The sequence below is a fragment of the Suncus etruscus genome, chromosome 3 (assembly GCF_024139225.1).
Source record: "Suncus etruscus isolate mSunEtr1 chromosome 3, mSunEtr1.pri.cur, whole genome shotgun sequence".
Taxonomy (NCBI): domain Eukaryota; kingdom Metazoa; phylum Chordata; class Mammalia; order Eulipotyphla; family Soricidae; genus Suncus; species Suncus etruscus.
In genome coordinates, this window is record NC_064850.1 from 3,169,256 (window position 1) to 3,194,366 (window position 25,111).

At 40.8% G+C, this 25,111-nt stretch overlaps 1 protein-coding gene across 1 annotated transcript in view; it reads left to right on the forward strand.

Moving 5' to 3' along the window:
- KIAA0586 (KIAA0586 ortholog) overlaps positions 1-24,791 on the forward strand; it is a 111,819-nt gene extending 87,028 nt beyond the window's left edge. The window contains exons 29-31 of the mRNA XM_049770294.1: positions 1,978-2,086; positions 19,684-19,740; positions 24,466-24,791. Of these exons, the coding sequence (XP_049626251.1) occupies positions 1,978-2,086; positions 19,684-19,740; positions 24,466-24,617 (318 nt within the window). The 3' untranslated portion in view covers positions 24,618-24,791. The remainder of the gene's footprint in view (positions 1-1,977; positions 2,087-19,683; positions 19,741-24,465) is intronic.
- Positions 24,792-25,111: the final 320 nt, after the last annotated feature.

Genomic DNA, 25,111 nt, shown 5'->3' on the forward strand with positions numbered 1-25,111 from the left:
GTAGCTTGATGATGCTGGCATTTGCAAAATTGCATGAGTGTCTAAGAAATTTCACACTTGGGCCCGGAGAGATAACATAGTGGCGGCGTTTTCCTTGCAAGCAGCCGATCCAGGACCAAAGGTGGTTGGTTCAAATCCCGGTGTCCCATATGGTCCCCCGTGCCTGCCAGGAGCTATTTCTGAGCAGACAGCCAGGAGTAACCCCTGAGCACCTCCGGGTGTGGCCCAAAAACCAAAAAAAAAAAAAGAAATTTCACACTTGGCTAAATGAATGGCCCATGCAATCTTACTTACAGTAAAAGTAGGATAATTGCTCTCCAAGATAGTGTCTAAAATATGTACATGTTATTAAATGCAGTCTTGTATCATAATAGCACAGCATTTTTCACTCCATTTGTTCTTTGGTCAATATTATAGCTCTGTGTGCTGCTGTGAATGAAAGCAGAAAAAGTAACTGGAAAAAAGACTGTTTCTGGAATCATTTTGTCATTTTATAGTGTTCAGTATCGATGAACTGTGATTAAGCAAAAATGATAAAAACAAAAAACCTAGTTAATAGCAAATAAGTATTTTTATTTTTGGTTCTTGTTTTTGGATCTAACTTGGGCTTTCCCACGCAGAGCATGTACAGCTAGCTAGCCTTTGAGCCAACCCTGACCTTTCATTTTTGTCCTGTTTTAAAATAAAACTAAGGAGTATTACCAGATAAAAGGGCCTCAAAAATTCCTTTGGTAGAGAAGTATAGCTAGAAGTAAAATATCACTTCTCTATGGTACTCACACACCTAGATTGTTATCTGAGTGTGTTACATTTTTAACTTAGTAACTCCTTATTAACACTTTAATAGGTAGTTATTTTTAATTCTCATTTTATGAATGAGGAAATTGAGTATCTAGAGGCTAAGTGTTTTGCCTAAGGTTAAAATTAAACAATGGCGTCGCCAGATTTAAACATACAATTTAGCTCTTTATTATCAACCCTTAATCACTTGTTGTAAAAGGGAGCCAATGGGGAGGTCCCAGTCGAGATAGTCATAGTACACATCTTAGAAACATGCAACAAATAACATTCCCTTCAGGGCCAGAAGTCTATCTGACTAATGGGTCTACACTTAGAATATCAGCATTAAAGCTAGACTCATTTTTGCAGCCCAAAGAGACTCATTTTACTTCCAGATAAGGAGGTGCCTACAGGAGCTGGAATGATTCCAGTTGAATTTATATGGATGATGAGTGTTTCCAATTTATCTCCGCTTGTTATTCGTTCATAAGAGCCCAGCGATAATTCTGTCAAAGCATATCTGATAGCTTATTTCCGGGACTCCTTCATAATTAGTCTCATGAAATAGGAAATGGAAGAAAGAAAATGGCCATTCATCACAGTTTGTGATGTGTGATTGTGAAGGAATTTTTTGACCGCTATCATTTCAAATTTGATTAGGTTATAGGTAAGGAAAATGGATGATTGGGACTTAGTGATGGCATATGTGTTTCTTGAATGACAAAAGGAGGATAACAATACCGTCTCATGCTCTGAGAGTTAAATGATTGTTACTGATATAAAAACTCTTTGAAAATTGCAGTGCATTATGCAAATGTTCATTTTATGCAAAATGAATCTATAGAGAATGTACAGCCAAATTAAGTTTTTATCCACCTCTATCCATCTTGCATATATGTAGAATTTTATAATTTATAATGTAGATTTGTAAGTAGCTCTGACTTTTCTAGTGAAATTATATAGAAATGGTTTGAATATTTTAAATCATTATCTACTATTAAAAGTATTTTATTGCAATCTTTCCTTTCATAATATATCATTTCTCATTTGCTGATAGAAGTCATAACTAAATGATCAAAAGGCATGTGTAAAATTTCAAATTTTCTATATGAAATAAACACTTAAATAATCGAATTGACTACTCAAGAAGTCTAAATAATTGAGAAAAAAATTGTGACTGTGTCTTAAATTTTTAAGTACCAACCAAAGCAAGATCAAGAGTTTAAGCAAGTTGAACACAAGCCAACACAAAGTCGTGTAATACGTGTAAGACATAAATCTGATACTTCACTTTCTCAGCAGCAAGGTAAGATTTTCTTTATATTTTTGTGTATACATCAGAACCAATCATTTTATTTGTTATGGCAATGAAGCACTCATTTATCCTCGACTTAAACATCAGACTTAAAATTGCATTTAGGGGGCCGGAGAGATACCATGGAGGTAAGGCAATTGCCTTGCATACAGAAGGTTGGTGGTTCGAATCCCGGCATCCCATATGGTCCCCCGAGTCTGCCAGGAGCAATTTCTAAATGTAGAGCCAGGAGCGCTGCCGGGTGTGACCCAAAAACCAAGAGAAAAAAGAAACTGAAGCAATTTGGTTTTTATTGTTCTCTTTTAGGTAACACAGAACTTCACTTTTGTATTCAGGGGTGATTCCTAATGGGATTGGGGGACCATTTGGGGGTTCAGGGATCGAATGTGGGTCAGCTACTTGGCAAGCACCTTACCCACTATACTGCCTCTCTACCCTACATAAACATTATTATAATGATTAGTTTTGGTTTATGGGTCACTCCCAGCAGCGCTCATGGGTTCCTCCTGGCTGTACGCTCAGAAATCGCTCCTCGCAGGCTCATTCAGGGCAGCATATGGATGCCAGGATCAAACCACCGTCCTTCTGCATTAAGGCAAACGCCTTACCTCCATGCTATCTCTCTGGCCCATAAACATTATCTCTAATAGACATTCAAAACTGGTGTTTTTTCTTTAATTGTACCTTTGTTTCTCTTAATTGAATGTAAAAGTTGTCTTTTTTCTGCAGCAAACTATACCTATGTAATAGTTGTCTATTTTGAAGTATGGTATGAGAAAGGCAGGAATATGGCTGGTAAGGTATTGCTTTGTAAAGGCAGTTTAGCATTTAGTGTTGATATGGTTCAACAACTTAAAGTGATTCTCTTATTAAATGTTAGTCTGAATGAACTCTTCGGTACTATTGGTTGTTAGGTTATAAAAATTATGTGGTTGAATTTTAACTTCACAGTTGACACAGCATTTAATGCCTTTGTTTCGGTAGATTGTTGGCTTTGGACTTTGTTTACTTTCTTGCTTCTTATTGTTTAATTTTATTCCACCAAAATCATGAAATTTAACAGTAGTCTTCTGTTTAAAAAGCTTCTTGTTCATAATCCAGCAAGAATTATTAGAAATATTTTGAGCACTCTAATGTTTTTCTTTGATTTTGCAGGTTGAACTTAGTATTTGGGAAAGAATCTAAATGAGGAAGTTCTCGGTTATGTCACACAAACTTTAGGTTATTACTACATGTATTCTGTTCATTTTCTCTTTCAACTTTACAAGACTTTGATCTTTCAACTGCTTTTTTTATCTTTTAACTTTTATTTAGATGTAATACTATTAAGAATAGGGCTTCAGACTTCAGGGCTCTAACCATATACCCACCACCAGTGCCAATATCCTTCTGTTAATGTCTTGGGTTTCTTTCCATTTACCTACTCCAACCCCTTAGGTAAACTCAGTTCTGTAGGTCAACTTTCAGGGTTTGGTACTGTTGATCTTTTGTTGTTCCCTTTAACCTATTTTGGATCATATAAATTTTTATGTTGTTTTTATTTGGGTCTTCCAGTAGCATTGGGGACCACCCAGGCTATACCTGGCAGTTCTCAGGAGGCCATTCACTACCAGGGACCGAGTTCAAGGTCCAATGCCTGCCAGGCTTACTTTTCTGTCCTTTAAGCTTTCTCCCAGACCCCTTACTATTTTTAAAATTATAATATCCTTAAGGTGCCTGCCTTGTCTGCGCTAGCCTTGGACGGACCGTGGTTCGATCCCCCGGTGTCCCATATGGTCCCCCAAGCCAGGAGCGACTTCTGAGCGCATAGCCAGGAGTTACCCCTGAGCGTTACCGGGTGTGGCCCAAAAACCAAAAAAAAAAAAAAAAAAAATTATAATATCTTAAAAGTACATGGGGCCAGGCGGTGGTGCTAGAGGTAAGGTGCCTGCCTTGCCTGTGCTAGCATAGGACGGACCGTGGTTCGATCCCCCGGCGTCCCATATGGTCCCCTAAGCCATGAGCGACTTCTGAGTACATAGCCAGCAGTAACCCCTGAGCGTCACCAAGTGTGGCCCAAAAACAAAAAACAAAAAAAGTACAAGTGAGTATTTTTTTTCTTTGGTGGTATTGTATATAACAAAATTATTTTCTTGAATGATAGAAAAGAATCTTTGATGAGATTTTGAAGATTAAGATTTCTCTGTAATGAAGTGCCATTGCTTTTAGTTTCACATATATGAATGTCTATCCACAAGATGGCAACAGTTAAATTTTTGTTGATTCAAACAATAATGCCTTTAAATAATGTCCAATTAAAATTATATAAAATAATATTCATATATTTGATAAAGTGCATATTTAATATATACAATGTATTTAACATAGAGAAGATCTTTGTCACATTTCTTCCCAATTTTTTTTTTTTTTTAGTTTTTGGGCCACACCCGGTGACGCTCAGGGGTTACTGCTGGCTATGCGCTCAGAAGGCTTGGGGGACCATATGGGACACTGGGGGATCGAACCGCAGTCCGTCCTAGGCTAGCACTGGCAAGGTAGACACCTTAACCTCTAGTGCCACCGCGCCGGCCCCTCTTCCCTAATTTTTATTACAACACTATAATTTACCAAGTTGTTCATAATACAGTCATTACACTAATCCCACTATCAGCGTGACCTTCCTTCACCATTGTCCCAAAGTTGCACTCATGATAGCCTGCCTCCATGAAACAACTTTACTTCCTATTGTTTGTATAACACAGGCAAATGGCATTATGAAAATTTAGATAAACAAAGATCAATCTGAAGTGATTGTTATATATCCCCATAGTCACTAAAGTCAGTGTGTAAGGATTAACTGGGCTGGGTTGGTGCTAGCTGGGAACTTCTGTGCTACTGTTTTGGCTTACTGAGGTGGGTAGATGACTGTAACTTGCCCATCAGATTTTCTGTGATGCTGCTGTGAAATATTGAGTGTCCAGGACCACATATGACCGTGTGGTCCAGGATTTACAGATCCAAAACAAGTTAGTTGTCTTGAAGGTTTGATAAGGTTAAGTTGTAGGGCTGGACCGTTTCTGTTGAGAGTGCAGGGTGTGGCGTTGGGCTGCTGTAGTTCTCCCTCCCTTTTTGAGAGTGCCATAATATATATATATATATATATATATATATATATTAGCTTGGTGGAGAAGCCGGGCTGTTTTTCTGCTGTGAAGATGACCGTGGTGTGTGAGAATTGCTGGTTTTTTTGGTGATGAGCTGGGTATGGAGGGATTTGGCCCACTCCCTTTCCAAAATGAAAGACCCAGAGTTTTCAGCCCTGCAGTTCGATCTAATATCAGGGGTCTCAAACTCAATTTACCTGTGGGCCGCAGGAGGCAAAGTCGGGGTCATCCTCGAGTGCAAAGTCAGTAGTAAGCCTTGAACATTGGGGGGTGTGACCCAAACAACTAAAACAAAACAAAACAAAAAAAGATTCCTCTAGGGCAGGGCCACAAAATGTACGGAGGGCCATTTGTGGCCCACAGGCCGCGAGTTTGAGAACCCTGAATTCAAGAGACTTAATTGCTTATACTTCAATCACTGAACTGCGCTATTTCTGTGGGAGTATCGAGGGTGTGACATTGGGCTTTTGTAGCTCATGCAGAAAGGGGGAACTGTCCCATCCTTCCCTTATTTCTGAGAATACCACAGAGATAGCCAGAACTGGACTACCTGGGAACTGGCCATTATTTTCTTTTCTCTTTGTCACGTTTGACTGACAAATACCTAGTGAGTTATAGTTTCAGAGAAAATGTTAAACTTATAATTGATACATAGTTCCCTATTGAATATTTCTTTAATGAAGATGATTACCTTAGGGGCCAGTGTGATAGCTTAGCAGGTAGGGAGTTCACCTTGTATGCAGCCAACCTGGATTCCATCTCCATTATCCCTTATGGTCCCCAAACCTGCCAGGAGTGATTTCTGAGTGCAGAGCCGGGAGTAAGCCCTGAGCGCCATTGGGTGAGGCCCAGAAACCAAAAGAAAAAAGAAAAAAAAAAAGATGATTGCCTTAGCATAGTCAGTTCTAACTTTCCTCCATAATTTTTTTCTCCAATACATTTTATAAATAAATTTTCTTTATAAAAATAAAATTATATTTCAGAAACTAGGAGAATCAGAGTTGCTAACATAACCACTAGGGCTCTTAGGACGCTAGGCGACCTTGAAAGGAATTCAACACTAATGTTAAAGAGCCTTGAAGATAATGAAGGAAATTAACTTTATCACAAGGGAATCAAAACCACATCTTTTCTGGAAGTTAGCCCGGGATGATGGCTGTTGCTGGAGGAAGGAGCACGTATTTCACTTTGAAAGTATAGTTGTTTAATATGTGCATATAAAGAAATCCGTTGGTTTACTAGAAGCAGCAGCTCTTTCAGTTATTGGCCATTAAAAATGGACCAAATGGGCCAGCTAGAAAGGACGGCAGTGTCAAGCCTGGCCCGAATTAGACTCGCTTTCGGATTCTGGCACCACATATGGTCTCTGAGCATCACTTGACATGATCCCTGAGCACGCAAGGTATGGCCCAAAAGAACAACAAACAAACAAGCAAAAATGGACTAAATGAGGGTCCGAGAGCTAATCCAGGGGTCATAGCACTTGTCTTGTAGTCAACCAACCCTGTTACAAAGCCCTCTTTCTTGGGAGTCTCCTGAACTTTCAAGATCACTGGAGCACAGAGCCAGGAATGGATTCTGAACATTGTAGCCCCAAACAAAAAATATTCCCCTCCCTCCCATTTTAAATGTCTTACTATTTTAAAATTAAAATTTTAAATTAAAGTCAATTACCTTTAATTACCTTAATTTTTTTTCCTTTTACTTTAGGGACTAGAGAGAGAGTGCAGGGGTTAAAAATGCATGCCTTGCATGTTAGCTCGTCTCAGGGTTCAATCTCCAGTACCTCCTGGTCCCCAAGGATTGTTGAGTGCAGCCATGGAGACCTCATGCACTGCCTATATCCTACGTCACCCTTGTAATCCCCACACCTGCAGGCCCCGCAGCACCGCATCCTCCAGCCTCATGCCGGACTCAGGCCAACTGGGCTGAGGGCGAGTTAGTGTAAGGCTCCCTGGCCACTTGAGTATCATGTGGGAGCCCCCTGACAATTTTTTCCTTGTCTTTAACCTCCTTCTTAAAATTTTAAGACCAGAGAAAGAGAGTTTACCAGATAAGGTGCTTGTTGCTTGTATTGCACACCACACATCTGAGTTCGATCCCCAGCACTATCTATAGTCCCAAAGCCTTGCTGGGAGTGGGACCACTCCCAACACTGAGCACTGCCAGGTCTGGCAAAAAAAAAAAACAAAAACAAAAAAACAAAACCCATATATGTGTGTTTATAAAACATATATCAAAACATACATAAGTTTTATGTATAAAAATATATGTGTAAAATATGTATATAGGAATATATATACTCTCATAAATATTAGAGGAAGTCAACATGCCTTAATATAATTAATTTGGAAAATTATATCACATGACCTGTTACTAAATGCTAGGAAAGATAACCATATTTGCATAATAATCACAACATTCATCATTTGGAGGGGCATACCCACCGCAGCTTAGGGCTTCCTCTTGACTTTGCACTCGGAAATTACTCTTAGTGGTGATCAGGTGACCACATGGGATGTCGAGGACTGAACCTGTTTCAAAGAGCTTAAAGTAATGTATCACCATAATAATTGAGAGGCAATTTATTTTTGTGGAAAATATACTTAGAAAATTCCATATATATATTTGGTTTTGGGTCCCACCCGGCAGCGCTCAGGGGCTACTCCTGGCTCTATGCTCAAAAATCGCCCCTGGCAGGTACAGGGGACCATATGGGATGCCGGGATTCAAACCACGTCCTTTTGCATGAAAGGCAAACTTCTTACCTTCATGCTCTCTCTCCAGCCCCAATTTTTTAATCCCTACTTTATAGAAAAATGTTACTTGAAAAATTGATACAGCTTTGTCCAATAACACTGTATAACAGAGGGTGGGCATCACTGAATATGAGTATGTGTAGGACATAGTGTTCATCGCTCCAAGTCCAGTTCTTCCCCGAGACATATGGCTGACCTCTTACCCCATTTGCCCATCCCACCTCACCTTCCTTCTGGTAACCATTGCTCTTAGAGTTCAAATGTTTCTTTTTGTTTTATTCACTTCATCTGTCTGTTTTCTCTTTAATACCATGTCTCAGGGAAATCATACAATTCGTTTCTCTGGCTTGTCTCATTAGGCTTCATACCCTCTAGCATATGCCTAGCGGGCATTGCAACGTGGATCTCAGCAGCAGCATCTAGCAGCAGGATTTCATCCCTTTTATATGACAATAGTATTCTTTTTGTACTTACTAAATTACATTCCTACAAACAGTATACAGGCCTTTCTTTTTATCCCCACATCTTCTCCCACTCTTCTTTCTTGTCTTTCGGAGAATAGCCATTAGCACAGGTGTGAGGTGATGCTAACTCAGCTTTTGATTGGCATTTTCCTAATTATAAAACATGGCGACCGTTGTCAGGGTGCCAAACGTAGAGGCTACTCCCAACTCAGTGCTCTGGAGTTGCTGACTGCAAAGGAAACACCTGTCAGGAATGGAACATAAGCCTCCCCTGTGAAAGCATGTGCTCAGACAGTGACCTATCTGTGGCCCCTCAGTAGGAAGTCTTTTTTCACCTCAGGCTTCTCAAGCATTGATTAGAAGGTCTGGGTGTCTCTCCTGGTAATTTCTGGCCAACTGGATCAGGTGATTTAGTCTGAAAACCCAAGGATGTGGAATTGTTCAGGTCCTGTGGTGCTTAGTGGCCCATCATTTCATTCTGGTGCATTCTTCTTTGACTGTGCAGGAGCATTTTAGTTTGAGATAGGCCAGTTATTGTTTTTGTTTTCCTGCTGTTGGAGTGAGTGCCCAAGCATAACTCCAGGGCTGATGTCCAGAAGTGTACCATCTGTTGCCATCTATGTATTTTATGCTTCTGTTCTATTCTATTGATTTGTGTGTCTTTTTTCCTCCAGTACCATCTTGTGATTTCTATCACTTGTGGTATAGTTTGAAATCATGAAGCATGACATCTCTGTTGTCTTAATAGAATTAATGAGTCCTAGAGTTGGTGTACGGATGGTGAGGCCTTTCTGGCTAGGCCTGGCTCCCACCGTCCCTATGGTCTGGCAGGTCTGAAGGTTGTCCCTACCGCCATGCACACCTCCTCACATGGCCTCTATACTAAGCCTTTTCCTAGCAGCTACTTCTCTGCCCCTCTGGCTCCCTCGGCCTCTGTCTCCCTTTCAGCTGCTTTCCAGGCTTTCTTGCTGACAAACTCCCTTTGCTGATGCTACAGCTCCTGCTGCTTTGCTGATGCTGAATCTCCCTGTTGAATCTCGCTGTTGATTCTCACTTCTGCCTATTGTCGCTTTTGCCACTTGCCTCTCATACACTTCTCTCTCCTTACCCCCTTGCCCCCCATGCAGACTCCTTACCCACCCCATTTCAGGTGGGGGCGATTCCAACTTTCTTTTTTCTTTTTTTTTCAGAATTGCCTTACTACTTTTGTGTGTATGTGTGATCTTCTGTTTATTTGGTTTTAGGGCCATACCCAGTGATACTTAGAATTTACTTCTTTGTTTGTTTGTTTGGTTGGTTTTGTTTTTTTTTTGGGTTACACCCGGCAGCGGTACTCAGGAGTTACACCTGGTTCTGCGCTCAGAAACTTCTGGCAGATTCCGAGGACCATATGGGATGCCAGGATTCAAACCGGGTCCATCCTGTGTTGGCCACGTGCAAGGCCAAACGCCTTATCACTGTGCTATCACTCCAGCTCCCTAGAATTTACTTTTTTTTTTTTTGCTTTTTGGGTCACACCCGGTGACGCTCAGGGGTTACAAGCATGATTGTAGTTGGGTTTCAGTCATAAATTGAATACCCCCCTTCAGCAGTGCAACATTCTCATCACTGATGCCCTAATCTCCCTCCTCTCTCACCCGGGCCTGTATTTGAGACAGGCATTCTACTTCTCTCATTCATTAACATTGTCATGCTAGTTGTTAGTATACCGTATTTTCCGGCGAATAAGATGACTTTTGAAACAAAAAAAAAAGTCAACCGATGGGGGTCGTCTTATACACCAAGTATATCCCGAAAAATGTTTCAATTTGCCGCTAAACAAAAATTGTCCGAATCTTGCCACAAAACGAATTTTCCAACTCGATCCTGCACCAATCACTGCCAGGCTGCTCGGACCACCACTCTGACTCAGCCCATCCAAGCAGGCTTTTGATGCATGCAAATTAGACAATGTTCTGTACTGGAATCTACACTGTCAAAAGCCTGCTCAGATTGCCAGTCAGAGAGGAAGTCTATTACATTAGAACCTTTGAACCTTGCTTGTTGTGATTGGCTCACTGTGGAAAATACAGTTGCAGCACAGGAACATTCTGTCTTAAACAGCAAATATAGGCCTAAACCTATGTTTTAACAATAAAATTAGGGGGTCGTCTTATACGCCAGAAAATACAGTAGTTATTTCCCTAACAGCATTCACCACTTTTTGTGATGAGCTTCCTATTGTGAGCCTGTCCTTCCAGCTTGTCACTATTGTCTCTGGGATCATTACAATAATGTCTTTACGTTTTTTTTAAACCCATAGATGAGTGAGAGTATTCTGTGTCTATCTTTCTTCCTCTGACTTATTTCACTTAGCATTATAGATTCCATGTTCATCCACGTATAGGAAAATTTCATGAGTTCATTTTTCCCGATGGCTGCATAATATTTCATTGTGTAAATGTACCACAGTTTCTTTAGCTATTCAACTGGTGAAGGGCATCAAGGTTGTTTCCAGAGTCTGGCTGTTGTAAATAGTGCTGCAATGAATATAGATGTGCAGAGGCATTTTTGGATTGTATTTTTGTGTTCCTAGGGTATATCCCTAGGAGTGGTATAGCTGGATCATATGGGAGCTCAATTTCCAGTTTTTTGAGGAATCTCCATATTGTTTTCCAGAAAGGCTGGAAAACAACGGTCTCTATTTTACTGTATGCTCCAGGGTCAGTCAGTGGGAGTGGGGACCATGCAGTGCTGAAGATAAACCTCAGCCTTTTGTGTGCAAACCATGTGCTCCACTCTTCGTGCTGGCTTCCTGGCTCTAATTACTCTTCTGCTCTATTTTGTGGTGCCAGAGATTGAACCCAGGTCTCATGCATGCAAGGCATGCACTTTGCCACTGGACCATATCATGACTCTAATTTTGCTAAAGTAAGACCTCAGTAAGTAAAACTTGAAATAATTTACCTTTTCTATGTCTTAACATGGGAACTTTTTATTAACTCAAACTGATTTTTTTGTATTTAGTGACTACATTTAGTAAAAAAACATTAATTTAGCACTCTTGCCACAAACTCATTTTTGACTTTTTAAAAAAAAAATTGTGGGCCAAGCTAGTCGTTACTCAAAGCTTACCTTTGGCTCTTTTCTCAGGAATCATTCTTAGTGATGACCAGGTGATGATTATTATAAGTTAGAATGCTGTTTATATCTTTAAAAACAGTAAAAAAAAAAACAACTTCTTCTATTGCGGCATGCATACCTATAAAAGTCTCCAAGTAAAATACTGATAAAAAGGTAGCTTAGAATTTAATTTTAATTTTTTTTTTTTTTTGCTTTTGGGTTACACCTGGCAGCGCTCAGGGGTTGTTACTTCTGGCTCTGTGCTCAGAAATCGCTCCTGGCAGGTGCAGGGGACCATATGGGATGCCGGGATTTGAACCACCGTCTGTTTTGGATTGGCTGCGTGCAAGACAAATGCCCATACCACTGTACAATCTCTCCAGCCCCAGAATTTAATCCTCAAACTTTTTGTTCTTACCAGCTTAGAATGGAGGGGCATTTTGTGTGTCTGTACCTGTTGGATGAGACTCACACAGTAAAGTGACTGAGAACCTACCACTTACTTTTTCTGTAAATATAATTGCAACAATGTTGTCTCATCTAATTAGATTTTAAAAATCCATTAAAAATAAAATGCCGAGAGCCTCATGGCTATTGCCTTTCATGTCATTCTGCCTGCATTGAAACAAATCAGACATAGGAAGTCCTGGAAATATTATGTTGGGTATTTTCTAATTACTGTGTCAGCATGATCAATCATTTTCAAATTTGCCTGTTTCCTGAAATAGCTTAACCTGTGTTCGATAGCATTTTCCAGGAAACGGCTCAAAATTAGATTCTGTGGCCTTGTATATTTCCCTCGATGGCTCCCCAAAGCGCATATTGTATAATTGAAACATTGGTCTTGGGCCAAAAAAATAAAAAAGAAAGAAAAGGTGTGTACATCCAACTATAATCAATGAATGCACAAATTAGAAATCTAGATCGTGTTTAGTCTGAGGAAAAACAATTCTCTAAACTGCGACCACTTGGCTGTTTCTTGTTTGCCTCAACCCTGGGTGACTGTTACTGTCTTCTGTGAATTCTCCGGGGCAGGGGCCTGACTGTGTTGAATGAGCCAGTTGTTTTTCTTTGTGTTGCCCTTCTAGTAAGTTCCATCTGGTTTGTATCAGACTGTTTTCACAGCCAACAACCGCTGCCTCACTATCCTGACACTTCAGGGCCCCACTCTGTCAAAGCTCGGCTGCCATGGCCTTGCTCGCAGGCTGAGACAGCTGTGCCCACAGCTTGGAGCTATTAGCCAGCAAGGGGAACATAGAACTTGGACCGGCCCTTATTCCCACCGGTGTCGTGTATGTACAGTGTGGAGGGGTCCCCCTCCCCTCTCTACCCCTTGGCCCCCAAAGTAACTATTCAACAGAAAACCTTTAAAGATCTCGTTTTAGGATACGGAATGGCGCTGTTCTTATTTTCTAGTGGCTTCCTGTGTTTGAAAGCTCATTTTTCATCCCTTGTGCTCTTTTTCAGAAGTTACCAAGGCTGGCCTTTGGGATGTGAGCTGGTCACGATGTCACATTTCATTTTTGTTTCTGAATTTAGCTAGGAATGTCTAGTTATGGGGGGATTAAAACAACACATACAGTATTTTTTTTTAAGATAAGCCATAATTTAACAAGACTTTTGATATTTAAAAGGATTGCTATCTCAGAAGATGTATCTTCTTTGTATAGATTATTGTACTTAGTTGAAATCGCTTTATTAATAGTAACTTTTAGGTATTTGCTTTGCTTTGGGCTTAGCTCTCAGATGCCATTTGTGATAATGCTTTAGCAGCAGCCTCTTAGTGACCCTGTGTAATTAAAGTACAAGAATTGTATTTTTAAAGAAGAGTTATAATTGAGTCTAATTATAATCACAGCATTGTTTTATAGACAGTCAGAAACAGCAACATTTTTGCATCAAAGAAAAAGAATAAGCGACTTAATATTTTAGAATATTTTCAAGATTAAGATGAGAATAGTTGGAGCTGAAAACATAGTACAGTGGGCAAGGTGCTTGCCTTGTTTACACAAGGTTGACCTCTGCCGATCAACACCGCATATGGCGCCCCCAGCCCTCCATAAGTAATCCCTGTGCACAGTCAAGTGTGGACTTAAAACCCAAAGAGAAAAAAGTTGAGATTAGTTTGTTTTTGACCACTTGAGTGGCTGGTTAAATGAAATTGAGGGGCTTCTTGTCACACATTGCATTCAAAGCACTCATTCCTATGAGAGTTGACTGGTGCAACAAGAACTCGCCTTCTCTTTTGGGATAATTTATTTTTTAATTTTGTTGGGGGCATCACCCCCAGCAGTGTTCAGGGTCTATTTCTGCTCTGCGCTTAAGAATTATGCCTAGAGCTTGGGACCATATGGTGGGATGTTGGGAATCGAAACCTGGCCGACTTCATGCAAGGCAAGAACCCTACGGTTGTGCTATAGCTCTGACCAGAAGGAATCATTTATTTTAAGAAATAGAGGGATAGCACAGCAGGTATGGCATTTGCCTTGCACTCAGCTGACCTGGGTTCAATCCCCTGCATCCCAGCCTATCAGGAGTAAATTATGAGCACAGAAACAGGAGTAACCCCTGAGTGCTACCAGGTATGGCCCCCAAACTAGAAACCCAACACGAAAAAAAAACAAAAGAAGGAAATTCATCTTTGCACACAGCAGTAATGGCTTGTTACTTGTAAGTAACTTTCTTATTCAAAACTACAAGTGAAGTTAGCAGTTTGGCTATTTCTGTCACTGGAAAACATTTCAGAGCCGCAAAGGGATCGCCTTTCAATTATGGAAACAATTTCATTGTTTTGTAATTTAAAAAATCTTTTTGTAGAAGAGTAACATAAAAACAAAAAAATGACTCATGCCATAAGTGTATGAGCAAAAGAATTTTCAAAACTTGAACCCACATCATATATGACCTATTCTCAGCTCAAGAAACAGAGCGTTGCCAAGCACCCTTCAAGCTCCCTTTCCATCCTGACCTCCAGCTCCACAAGATAAAAACCCTGATCTGACTTTGAATACAATAAAGCACATCCGTTGTCCTTTACATAAACATAATCATAATCATACTGCTAAATGTATGGCTTCTTTCACGGGGCAAACCTATTGTGATTTTTAAGATTCTTTCAGTTTTCAAATGGTTATCACAAGCTTTTATAAAGAATTATCTGAAAGGAATTTGAGCTGTTTTAAAGGGTTCAACCAGCAGGAAGTGTGTTGTAGATAAAGTTGTCTACTAAAACGTAGTCTCTCTCGGTTCTCAACCAAATTTTAAGGCTGGAATGTCCCTCAAGATATTCCTGCCCCTAAAAGGCAGGAATTCTCTTTGTTCTCACTCCACAGAGTATATAGTCAAGTCTTTAAATGCTTTTTAATAAGCTTTAATAATTAAACAAACATTATTAAAATAAAACGTGGTCTGTGTTCAGAATCATAGGTGTGTCATATCTTTTCTGATTTATTAGTCAGCTTCTTGGCATTTAGATAAAAGCTTTTATGCTGTCCCTCCCCCCCTTTTTTTTTTTTATAAAATACTATTTTTGATGAAGAGTTGTTAGATATGCAGCCAGTGAGTAACTTAGTTTACAGAATCTGGCCAGATTATTTTCTAAAATATTAGCTTTTTACTTATATATCTGACTATTTCAATAATTTTCTTTCCCCTTTTAGTTAAAATTATGATTAGATTATTCTGAAGGTTATTAAATATCACACTTTTCTCTTAATAGATTTTGTTGTTATGGGCATCATCCACTTCAAAACTCTGCATTAGGGCCAGGGTGATCATATGAAGGCAGAGTGCTTACCTTGTATGCAGCCAACCAGGGTTTGATCCCCAGCATTTCATATGGTCCCCTGAGCCTGCCAGGAGGATTTTTGAGCACAGAGCCAGGAATAATCCCTGAGCACCATCAGATGTGGCCCTAAAACAAAAAAACAAACAAACTAAAAAAAAGATTTTGTAAGATGTTTATTGGGAGTTGAGCATTCTGTTATTGGTTTTATTTGTTGGGCTTATGTGGTTTCTATGATAATTTCACATCCAGTTTGGTTTACTGGGGCCAGAGAGATAGCACAATGGTAGGAATTTGCCTTGCATGCAGCTGACCTGGAAGGGACCCGGTTCAGTTCCTGGCATCCCATATGTTCCCCCAGCCTGCCAGGGGCGATTTCTGTGGGCAGAGCCAGGAGCGACTTCTTAACTAGCACCACTGGGTGTGGCCCCAAAGCCAATCAATAAAATAAATAAAGTTTAATTCCACCAATTTGGTTTACCCCTACTGGAAAGTCAGTAGTGAAATTGTGGAGGTGTCCAGTACCTGGAGGGTCGACAGAGCTGGGCCAGTGAGCTCATATGGCCACAGCTGTGTTTCATGGGTGTGGTTGCCTGGACTTTGAGGGGTACAGAGGTGCTGGGGCAAGGGAGGAGGACTTCCCTGGCTCCAAACCCTCCTTGGGAGTGTCAGCCACAAAAGAGCCTACCTGGAGATTTGGGTAGCTAGGGGTCTCTTCAGAGTTAGTGGGAATAGGGTGAAGCTGGGCCGCTGGTGTGCCAGCAGCTGTAGTGTGAGTCTGTGTGCAGCTGCCAGGACTTCAGAGAGGGGGACTCACCCTTCCGCCCCTCCCCAAAGGGTCCCGGAGCACTTAACTCTGAGTCTGGCATATCCCTGAGTTTGGGCGCTAGTTTTGCCTCTTTTGAGAATTAGACGTGTCTATAGCATTGGCCCAATGGGTAGATTAGAGACTTCTGGAAGGGGTGGGGGGTTAGGCCCAACCTGGCTCCAGAGTGTCCCTGGAGATGTCAGTCACAGAGTTGGCATAATTGGAGTCTTTTCTGCACACCGTGTTTATTATGCAACTTTATATAATAGTCAAAGTTGTGAGCAGGGGCTGGAGAGATAGTGCCTTGCACGCAGCTGACAAGGGTTTGGTTCCCCACATCCCATATGCCCCCACCCCGCTCCCAGCACTGTGAGCAGTGAGGGGTACATGAGTGCAGAGCCAGGAATAACACTTGAGCACTGTGGTATGTGACTCAAAAACAAAACAAAACAAAAAAAGGAAAAGTGAGCAACCTAAGTTTCCCTGATATTGTGATTGGATTAAGTCTCTCTCTTTCTCTCTCTCTCTCTCTCTCTCTCTCTCTCTCTCTCTCTCTCTCTCTCTCTCTCATACACACACACACACACACAACTATGGAAGGATACAATCCTACCATTTGCAGCAATGGATGATTGCACTCATGTGTGGAAAATAAAGGAAAGTAAAAAACAACAACGAATGTACAAGCAAAACAAATACCTGCCATCAGATTTTAAGAACAAAATAATGATTATCAGAAAGAAAGGGGTACATAAAAAGGCAAAAGGAAGGTCAGTTGTGTTGGTCTAGGATGTAAACTAAACTTTTGGTGCCAAGTGTCAGGGGGTACATATAGACGTTCTTGGAATCAGAGAGATAACAGTGTGTAAATTGTTTGCCTTGCACATGGCTGTCCTGTCCCAGCTTCACTCCTCAGCATTCCATATAGTCTCTTGATCTACTGCCAGGAGTGATTCCTGATGTAGAGCCATAAGTAATTCCTGAGCATCACCTTGTGGCCCCCATACAACAGCAACAACAAAACAACAAACAAAACACCAAATCAAGCAACCAACCAAAATACAAAATGGACGTTGGGTTGGCTGTTTAGGGCAGTACCCAATCAGGTTACTCCTGACTTTATGCTTAATGTAAACTTCTCTCAACTGTTGTTCCTGGATTCCTATCCACTTCTAAGCCTTGCCCCTTTGGCAGATATGGAATAATTTACTTTCTATTGCTCTTTTACAACTAAGTGGGATTGATATTATCAAATAAAACTACAGAAGCAAAAGAATATTTGTAAAAATTATTACATCTTGCATTGGTCTTTGCATTAAGTCTTTGTCTGAAGGTTTACTAAGCTGTTTGTTGCTAGTTGATAATTCTACTTTTGGTTTTGTTTGTTAAACTTAGGTAGCTTCTGGGTTACTTTGACATCTAATTTGATGTGATTCTACTAGGGGGCTATCAATATTGAAAAATTTGGAGTAGGGGCCCGGAGAGATAGCACAGCGGCGTTTGCCTTGCAAGCAGCCGAACCAGGACCAAAGGTGGTTGGTTCGAATCCCCGTGTCCCATATGGTCCCCCGTGCCTGCCAGGAGCTATTTCTGAGCAGACAGCCAGGAGGAATCCCTGAGCATTGCCGGGTGTGGCCCAAAAACCAAAAAAAAAAAAAAAAAGAAAAAAGAAAAGAAAAATTTGGAGTTGTAACACCGTTGCATATGTGGCCACATTGTCCAGGAATTCCAATTTCTGTGGCTGATATGATGGTGACCGTGGGGTATGGTTATGGCTGCCAGCCCTTCTGGAAGTACAAAAAGGCAGGGGGAGGGTGCCCCTATTCATGTCAGTAGAGTCCTGGAGATCTCAGCCCAAGTATCAGCAATCCTGGAGCTGTGGTCGATGAGGCATTTCTGCAAACATTGGTGGTAAAAGAGGTGAAGTTAGGCTATTTGTGTGGCAGTGATGTTGAGTTATGAATACAACTGTTGAGGCTTCAGGCTTTTGTCTGGGCAGAATTTGGTCTACCCCTAATCCTGAGAGTGCCCCAGTTTTCAGCTACATGGTCAGAGTACCCAGGATTTTTCATGGCTTGGTTTCACTTTCAATAGAGTGAGTCTAAGGCAGGGGTCTCAAACTCAATTTACCTGGGGCCCGCAGGAGGCAAAGTCGGGGTGAGGCAGGGCCGCATACGGGATTTCGCAATAAAAAATTGCATTAGTAAGAAAAAAATTGCAAAAATCGCATTAAACATTTGCATACCCCAAACGGAACTGCTCAGGGTATGCGAATGTTTAATGCGATTTTTTTTCTTACTAATGCGATTTTTTTTTTTTTTTTTTTTTTGGTTTTTGGTTTTTGGGTCACACCCGGCAGTGCTCAGGGGTTACTCCTGGCTCTATGCTCAGAAATCGCTCCTGGCAGGCACGGGGGACCATATGGGACGCCGGGATTTGAACCACGGACCTTCTGCATGAAAGGCAAACACCTTACCTCCATGCTATCTCTCCGGCCCCACTAATGCGATTTTTATTGCGATTATTCAGTAAGCGAAATAATCGCGAATACTGCGATATTTGAAGGCCGGCTGTGGGCCACAAAATGTTGTAAGGAGGGCCGCAAATGGCCTGCGGGCCTCGAGTTTGAGACCCCTGGTCTAAGGCTAATGAGCATACACATGACTTATTTTTGTTTTGCCTTTTTTTTTTTTTTTTTTTTTTTTGTGATTTTTGGGTCACACCCGGTAGTGCTCAGGGGATACTCCTGGCTCCATGCTCAGAAATTGCTCCTGGCAGGCACGGGGGACCATATGGGACGCCGGGATATACATGACTTATTTTTATCTTAGGAAAAGCAAATCATAAAATCCTGATTAATCCAATGTTAGAAAATTTTTCCTAAATCCTGAAAATTTTCTAAACAGTCATCATATTTCAGAGCGATGGTTAACAGCCTGCCATTAGCAGGGTATGTGCAAACCTTAATACTCCATAATTATTTGATTGGCCTGAGCACTATTTGTGTTTTAGGTTTCTCTCTTCAGTTCTTTAACCTTTCTTTGCTTCATAATTGAGGCATAAATATTTCCCCTCCTTACTGATTTATTTTAATATTTGAAATTTGGCTTTGGTTTAACTGTAGTTGTGCTCCACTGTGCTAGGCGTTATGCCCCAGGATGGACTAGAGATGGGGAGATGTCTTCATATCTTTTTGTAATGGAATCACTAAGAGAATAAGTGGAAACCTTTCATCTTGGAAGAAATGCCCATTAGTGTTTTCTTGATCAAACTGCAGCTTCACTCACTATCCTTTATTTCTTCTTCCTTCTTACGTTTTAATGCATAAGTAATTCATTAGGTAAAGTATTTTTCTGTTGAGTCGCTAAAATTCAGCTGTTTAACTCCTTTTAATAAGGTCTCTAGATGTAGCTTCTGTTTACTTGGTCTAATGAGAATAATTTATACAGCTGGTTTGTGTGAATAGGAACAAATCATATTTTTTCAATGCATAATTGATGCAAACAAATCTTTATATTGTTTTGCCAGATGATAAGGATCGGACAGAAATTGAACCCTGTCTATACCTTCCATCTGTATTTACAGGTAAGAGTTTCACATTGTTTAACCTGAAAGCTATTTAGATATTTCCCTTTCTTTATGATTTTTTTTATATTATTCACAGTCGAAATTCCAATTTCAGTTTTTAATTCATTCAAAATCTGTAAACTCATCCCAGATATAGAATTCCCTTCATGGGCTAAGTTTAACTCTCCAAAAGGCATAAATTAGAGAGCAGGGTAAAAAAAAAAACCCTATCATTTCCCTTTGGACAGTTTATAAAATGTTGAATTAAAAGACTGCAGGTGTGGTATTCCGAGCACTAAGGATAGGACTCGAGATAATTCAATCTGGGGGAGACTATTTGTTGGGACAGGACAGTGTTTAAACTTTGAAGTCAGTTTTAAACAAAGTGAAGCAGCTGGAACCTGGCGTAAGAAGAAACAGATCTTTCACATTAACTATCGGTTTTTAGAGGCAAAAAAGAATTGGAGTTGTTTTTACAGGTGCTGGTCCATTTATGCTTCCTATAGGAGCCGCTTTATTTTTATCTTAAATTATAAGTTGTAAAATAAGCATTTGTCAACTCACTTTAAGAAACAGAATAAAGAGTAAACTTAAAAAAATGTCCTAGGAGTTATTTGTCTAAAACATACTTGCAGATGAGACGGCAGAGCAACATTTTAAATCATCCTTTTAAACATGAAAGGAAGGAAAGAAATGTTTAACAGTGACCAGTTCTAGAAAGCAGAAGCCAGTGAGGGATTCCGTCCTGGGCCTCACATCAAATGACCAGGCACCTTCTTCATCAAGGCTCGTAGCTGTGCCTGTTCTCAGGCACTGAAACGAGGGTGTTGCGAAATCGTCGGGGCTGGCTTAAGTATGTGAGGAGAATTGAATGCAGCAGGGTGGTGGTGCAGCTGCTTACACCAAGAATGAAGAGCAGATGAATCCAGAGTGGACAGGAAAAATGCCTTAAGAACTCTGCAAAACACAGCTGAAAGTGCATTTTTTCCCCTCGTGGACAGCTGGGAAGCAACTGTATTGCTGGAACTCAGATCTGATTTTATTTTACTTGATTTTTTACACTGGAGCGGGGGTGGGACACACCTGGCAAAACTCAGGGGTTACTTGTGACTCGGCCGCAGGAATCACTCTTGGGGGTGCTCCTGGGACTATATGAGCTGTTGGAGATTGAGCCCAGGTCAGCTTCATTGAAGGCAAGCACTATCTCTCCGTGTCCCCCACTCCTCCACCCCCAAGTTAATTTTACTTTTTTTTGTTTGTTTTTTGGGGCCCCACCTAGTGGTGCTCAGGAATTACTTTCGGCAGGCTCAGGGATGCGGGGATCGAACCCAGGTTGGCCTTGTGCAAAGCAAAGTTTCCTACCTGCTGTGTTATTGCTTCTCAATTCCCAGGTTAATTTTAAAGGCCAGATCTAGTTAGTTGAATCTAAATCAGCTCTTCACCTTGAGGAACCACAAATTCTTTATGTTTATCTGTTTGTTTTTATGGGCCACACCTGGCAGCACACGGGTTACTCCTGGCTCTGCACTCAGAAATTACTCCGGGTAGGCTTTGGGGACCATATGGGATGCCGGGGATCAAACGTGGGTTGGTGTGTGCAAGGCAAACACGCTACCTGCTGTGGCCCCATGGTTTTGGTTTTGTGGACCATGCCCAGCAGTACTTAGGGCTTACTCCTGACTCTGAACTCAGGGCCAGGGGAACGTTGCTAAGGATCAACCCGAGCCTGCCAGGAGTGATTTCTGAGCATAGAGACAGGAACCCCTGAGCACTGCCGGGTGTGACCCAAAAACCAACCAAACAACCAACCCAACAGAAACGAAAAACAAAACAGAACAAAAAGGATCTAACCCAGGTTGACTGTGTGCAAGACAAGTGCCCTACTTTCTGGTCCCTGAGCCACAGATTCTGTGCTCGAAACTGGTTTGGTTCAGCAGCATTCTGTTGCCATTCTCAGTGCCATGTGGATTGCAGAGGAAAAGGAGCCCAATTCTTTTCCTCATAGAGCACGGACTTTGCAGGAACAGCAGGCCCACAGCAAATGACAAAAATAAAAGATATGGGCAGAGGTATTTATTCGTTTCTTCTGTGCCAGTCACTCAGATAGCAAAAACTGTTAAGTTCTAGCCCATTCTCTCTATAAACATCTCATCAATTGGAAGCAGTAGACACAAAAACAGAAGCCACCATCACAATGCATGTGATGACTACTGCAGTGGAGCTGCCTTTGGAAAGCAAAAAGCCTAGGCTAAGGGAGGGAGGAACTTATCCTGTTTCACCTCGACTGCATGAAAAACAACTCAGAGAATGTGTGTCACTGGCACATGGAACTGGGGACTTCTTTCGCTCAATGATTCTTAAATATTTGGGAACTTCTGATAACTGTCTCCCTCCCAAATGGGATATATGTGAAAATAGTTTTCGTAATATTTCATAGATCCCTGACTACCCCTCTATGGACACTGGGTTAAGATCCTTGATGTGCTTGAATTAAAGATAATTATATGTTTTCTTTTAATTTTATTTTAAAATACTCAGTTATTGGTGCCTGAGAGTAAAGTACCTACCTTGTATGCTGCTAACCTAGGTTTGGTCCCTGACACTTACTTACCAGAAGTGAGTGTGGTGCCCCCCCTCCCAATAATTCAGTTATTGTGAAATTCAGTTATTCTGAAAGTCTTTATTTGCATATAGAAAATCCCATATATAGGTAACTAAATATTTCGCTTCCTACTTATCATATTTGGGGGGGGGAATACCAAGCAGTGCTCAGGATTTACTGCTGGCTTTGTGCTCAGGGATAACTTGTAGACGTTTTGGGATATCATATTAGAATCTAGCCTGGGTCAGTTGCATTTAAGGCAAATGTCTTACTGTGGGATGCCCTCAGCATACCCTACCTGCTTTACTGTGGCTCCAGCCCCCATCACTTTCTATTCATCATCTTATGAAGGATACCATAAACAAATGTCTGTTGTTTTGTACCTAATGAATTTAAATTAGAATGTGAATCTGAGGTTCTCTATTCCCCTCTGAAGCTACTGAGGACATTTTTTCTCACTTTATCTGCTTCTGATTTTTTTGTTTTTGTTTTTGTTTTTTGGGTCACACCCAGCAGTGCTCAGAGGCTACTCCTGGCTCTATGCTCAGAAACCAACCCCGGCAGGCTCGGGGGATCATATGGGATGCTGGGATTTGAACCACCATTCCTTCTGCACGCAAGGCAAATGCCCTACCGTTGTGCTATCTCTCCAGCCCCTATCTGCTTCTGTTTTTGCAGAGAATGCTTTGCTTGGATTCTGTTAGTATGCAAATAAAAATATAATAAAGAGCTACTCAAGGTTTAAGGATTCATGATAATCTAAAAGAAAAATCTACTGAAGAAAGGATTTCCAAGCATATAAAATGTTTAAAAAGTTACTCTAAAAATAACCAAAGATATAGGAAAATCTTGAATGTTAAAAATCCTGTATGATTTAATCTAAATTAGTTTTAGCTTTTCTTTCTTAGTTTTATAAATCTAACATCAAATAACAGGGCAAATATATTATGAATTTTTGACGTTTTTAAAGCAAAAATGAATTTTAAATGTCTAAAAATATATCATTTCTTAGGAAACTTTAAATTTATGGTTTGACTGAGTGGCATAACCAGCTTAGATGTGTGCCAGATGAAATGACGCACTGCATGCCCATGAACTCAGGGACTAGTGTCTGATTTTAAAACAAACCCCAGCACAGCTGTTGAAACAATGACATCACAGAGTCATGACATGACTGTGAAAATTTTAAAGTCAGACTCTAAAAGCATCGACGACATTTAATAAAGGTGTGTTTTGTTTTAATGGTAATTTATTAGGATATTCATATATTTCCTTTTAAAAAAAAAACAGATTCAGTGAGGATGCATGATATGATTGGGAAGGTTATTGTTCCTGTAACAGTGATCATCTTAGCCTAAAAGCGGTTTTTTAACCTTTTCAAAAAATACTTTGAGCCTAAAAGATTTTCAAAACGATCTAAAATTGTGACTGTTTTAGATTGTATAAATAAACCCTTCAAAAGGTCTTCCCCAAATAAAATTACCAAGTACTTGTTGATAATTTGGTTCTCTCTCTCTTTTTTGTTTTTGTTTTTGGGCCACACATGACAGTGCTCAGGGTTTACTCCTGGCTCTGCTCTTAGAAATCGCTCCTGACAGGCTCGGGGGGCCATATGGGATGCGGGGGATCAAACCCAGGTCTGTCCTAGGTTGGCCAAGCGCAAGGTGAACACCCTACTGCTGCGCTATCTCTCCGGCCCTCGCCAATTTGGTTCATTTTTATTGATTAACTCATTGTTTAGCACACAACTACTAAAATGAAAAGAAGTGTAACCATTTGGAGACTTTCTGAATTATTTTCTTATTGCTACGTTTTAAGTTGAAAACAGATTTTCCTGATTTCCCTCTCTGTGAAGTAGACATTTGAATGGTACTGGTGTGTTACTGACCACTCTGCTCTGCCCTCTGCCAGCGGCCCCCACTCCCAACCCCATCAAACCAGGCACCAGCATTTCAACTTGGGGATCCGCTGGGGGACATCAACATTTACGTCACAGCCTAGGCGCCTCAAGTGCTGTCTAGGCTTGGGGGAGGAAGAAGGAAAAGTGGGCTTTATCTTCTTGCTCCCTTGCGTTGTTGCCTAAAAAAGCTCAAGCATGTGCCAACTCATCCACTTCTTCAGCTGATTTTCTCCTTTTCCAGGTGGGAAAGCTGTGCCGCCACTCACTGCACAAACAGCACCTGCCAAGATGTCAGTGACGTTGCCCGAAGTGACCGTGGAGGACGGCTCGCAGTCGCCAGGTGTCAGCTCCCTGCAGGGGGACACTGAGTCCTCAGGAGCAGACACTTTCTGAGCAGGCAGGAGCCCCAGCACGGCATTGGTGCCACCGTTTGCAGCGTGACTTCCCCAGCATAAAACTGTCTCTGTCTATCTTGTCTTTAAATATATTCTGAAAATTTATTTATGGTTTTTTAAAAAATTTGAATCAAGCTTCATATGGACGTTTAGGTAAAAATTTTTAAATAAAATAATTTAAATGTGAATCATTATGAATCTGTGAATTGTTTTCTAGGATCTCAAGACTGCATGGAATGATGGGAAGAACGTGATTTTTGACTGCGAAGAATAATTTTGTGTGTGTGACTCTGTCAAATAGTTTTTGAGATTATATTGTTGCCTTTTTAGCTCAAAACTATTTTAACTTTCTTTCTACCTCTTTCAGTTTCTCTGTCAATGAGATATAAATAGAAGTCTATGTAGTCTTTCTATTCAATGAGTTATTTTTCTAAGAAAGCTTTTCATAGTCTTAATCTTTTCATTAATATATTCATTGAGAGATCTTTGCTC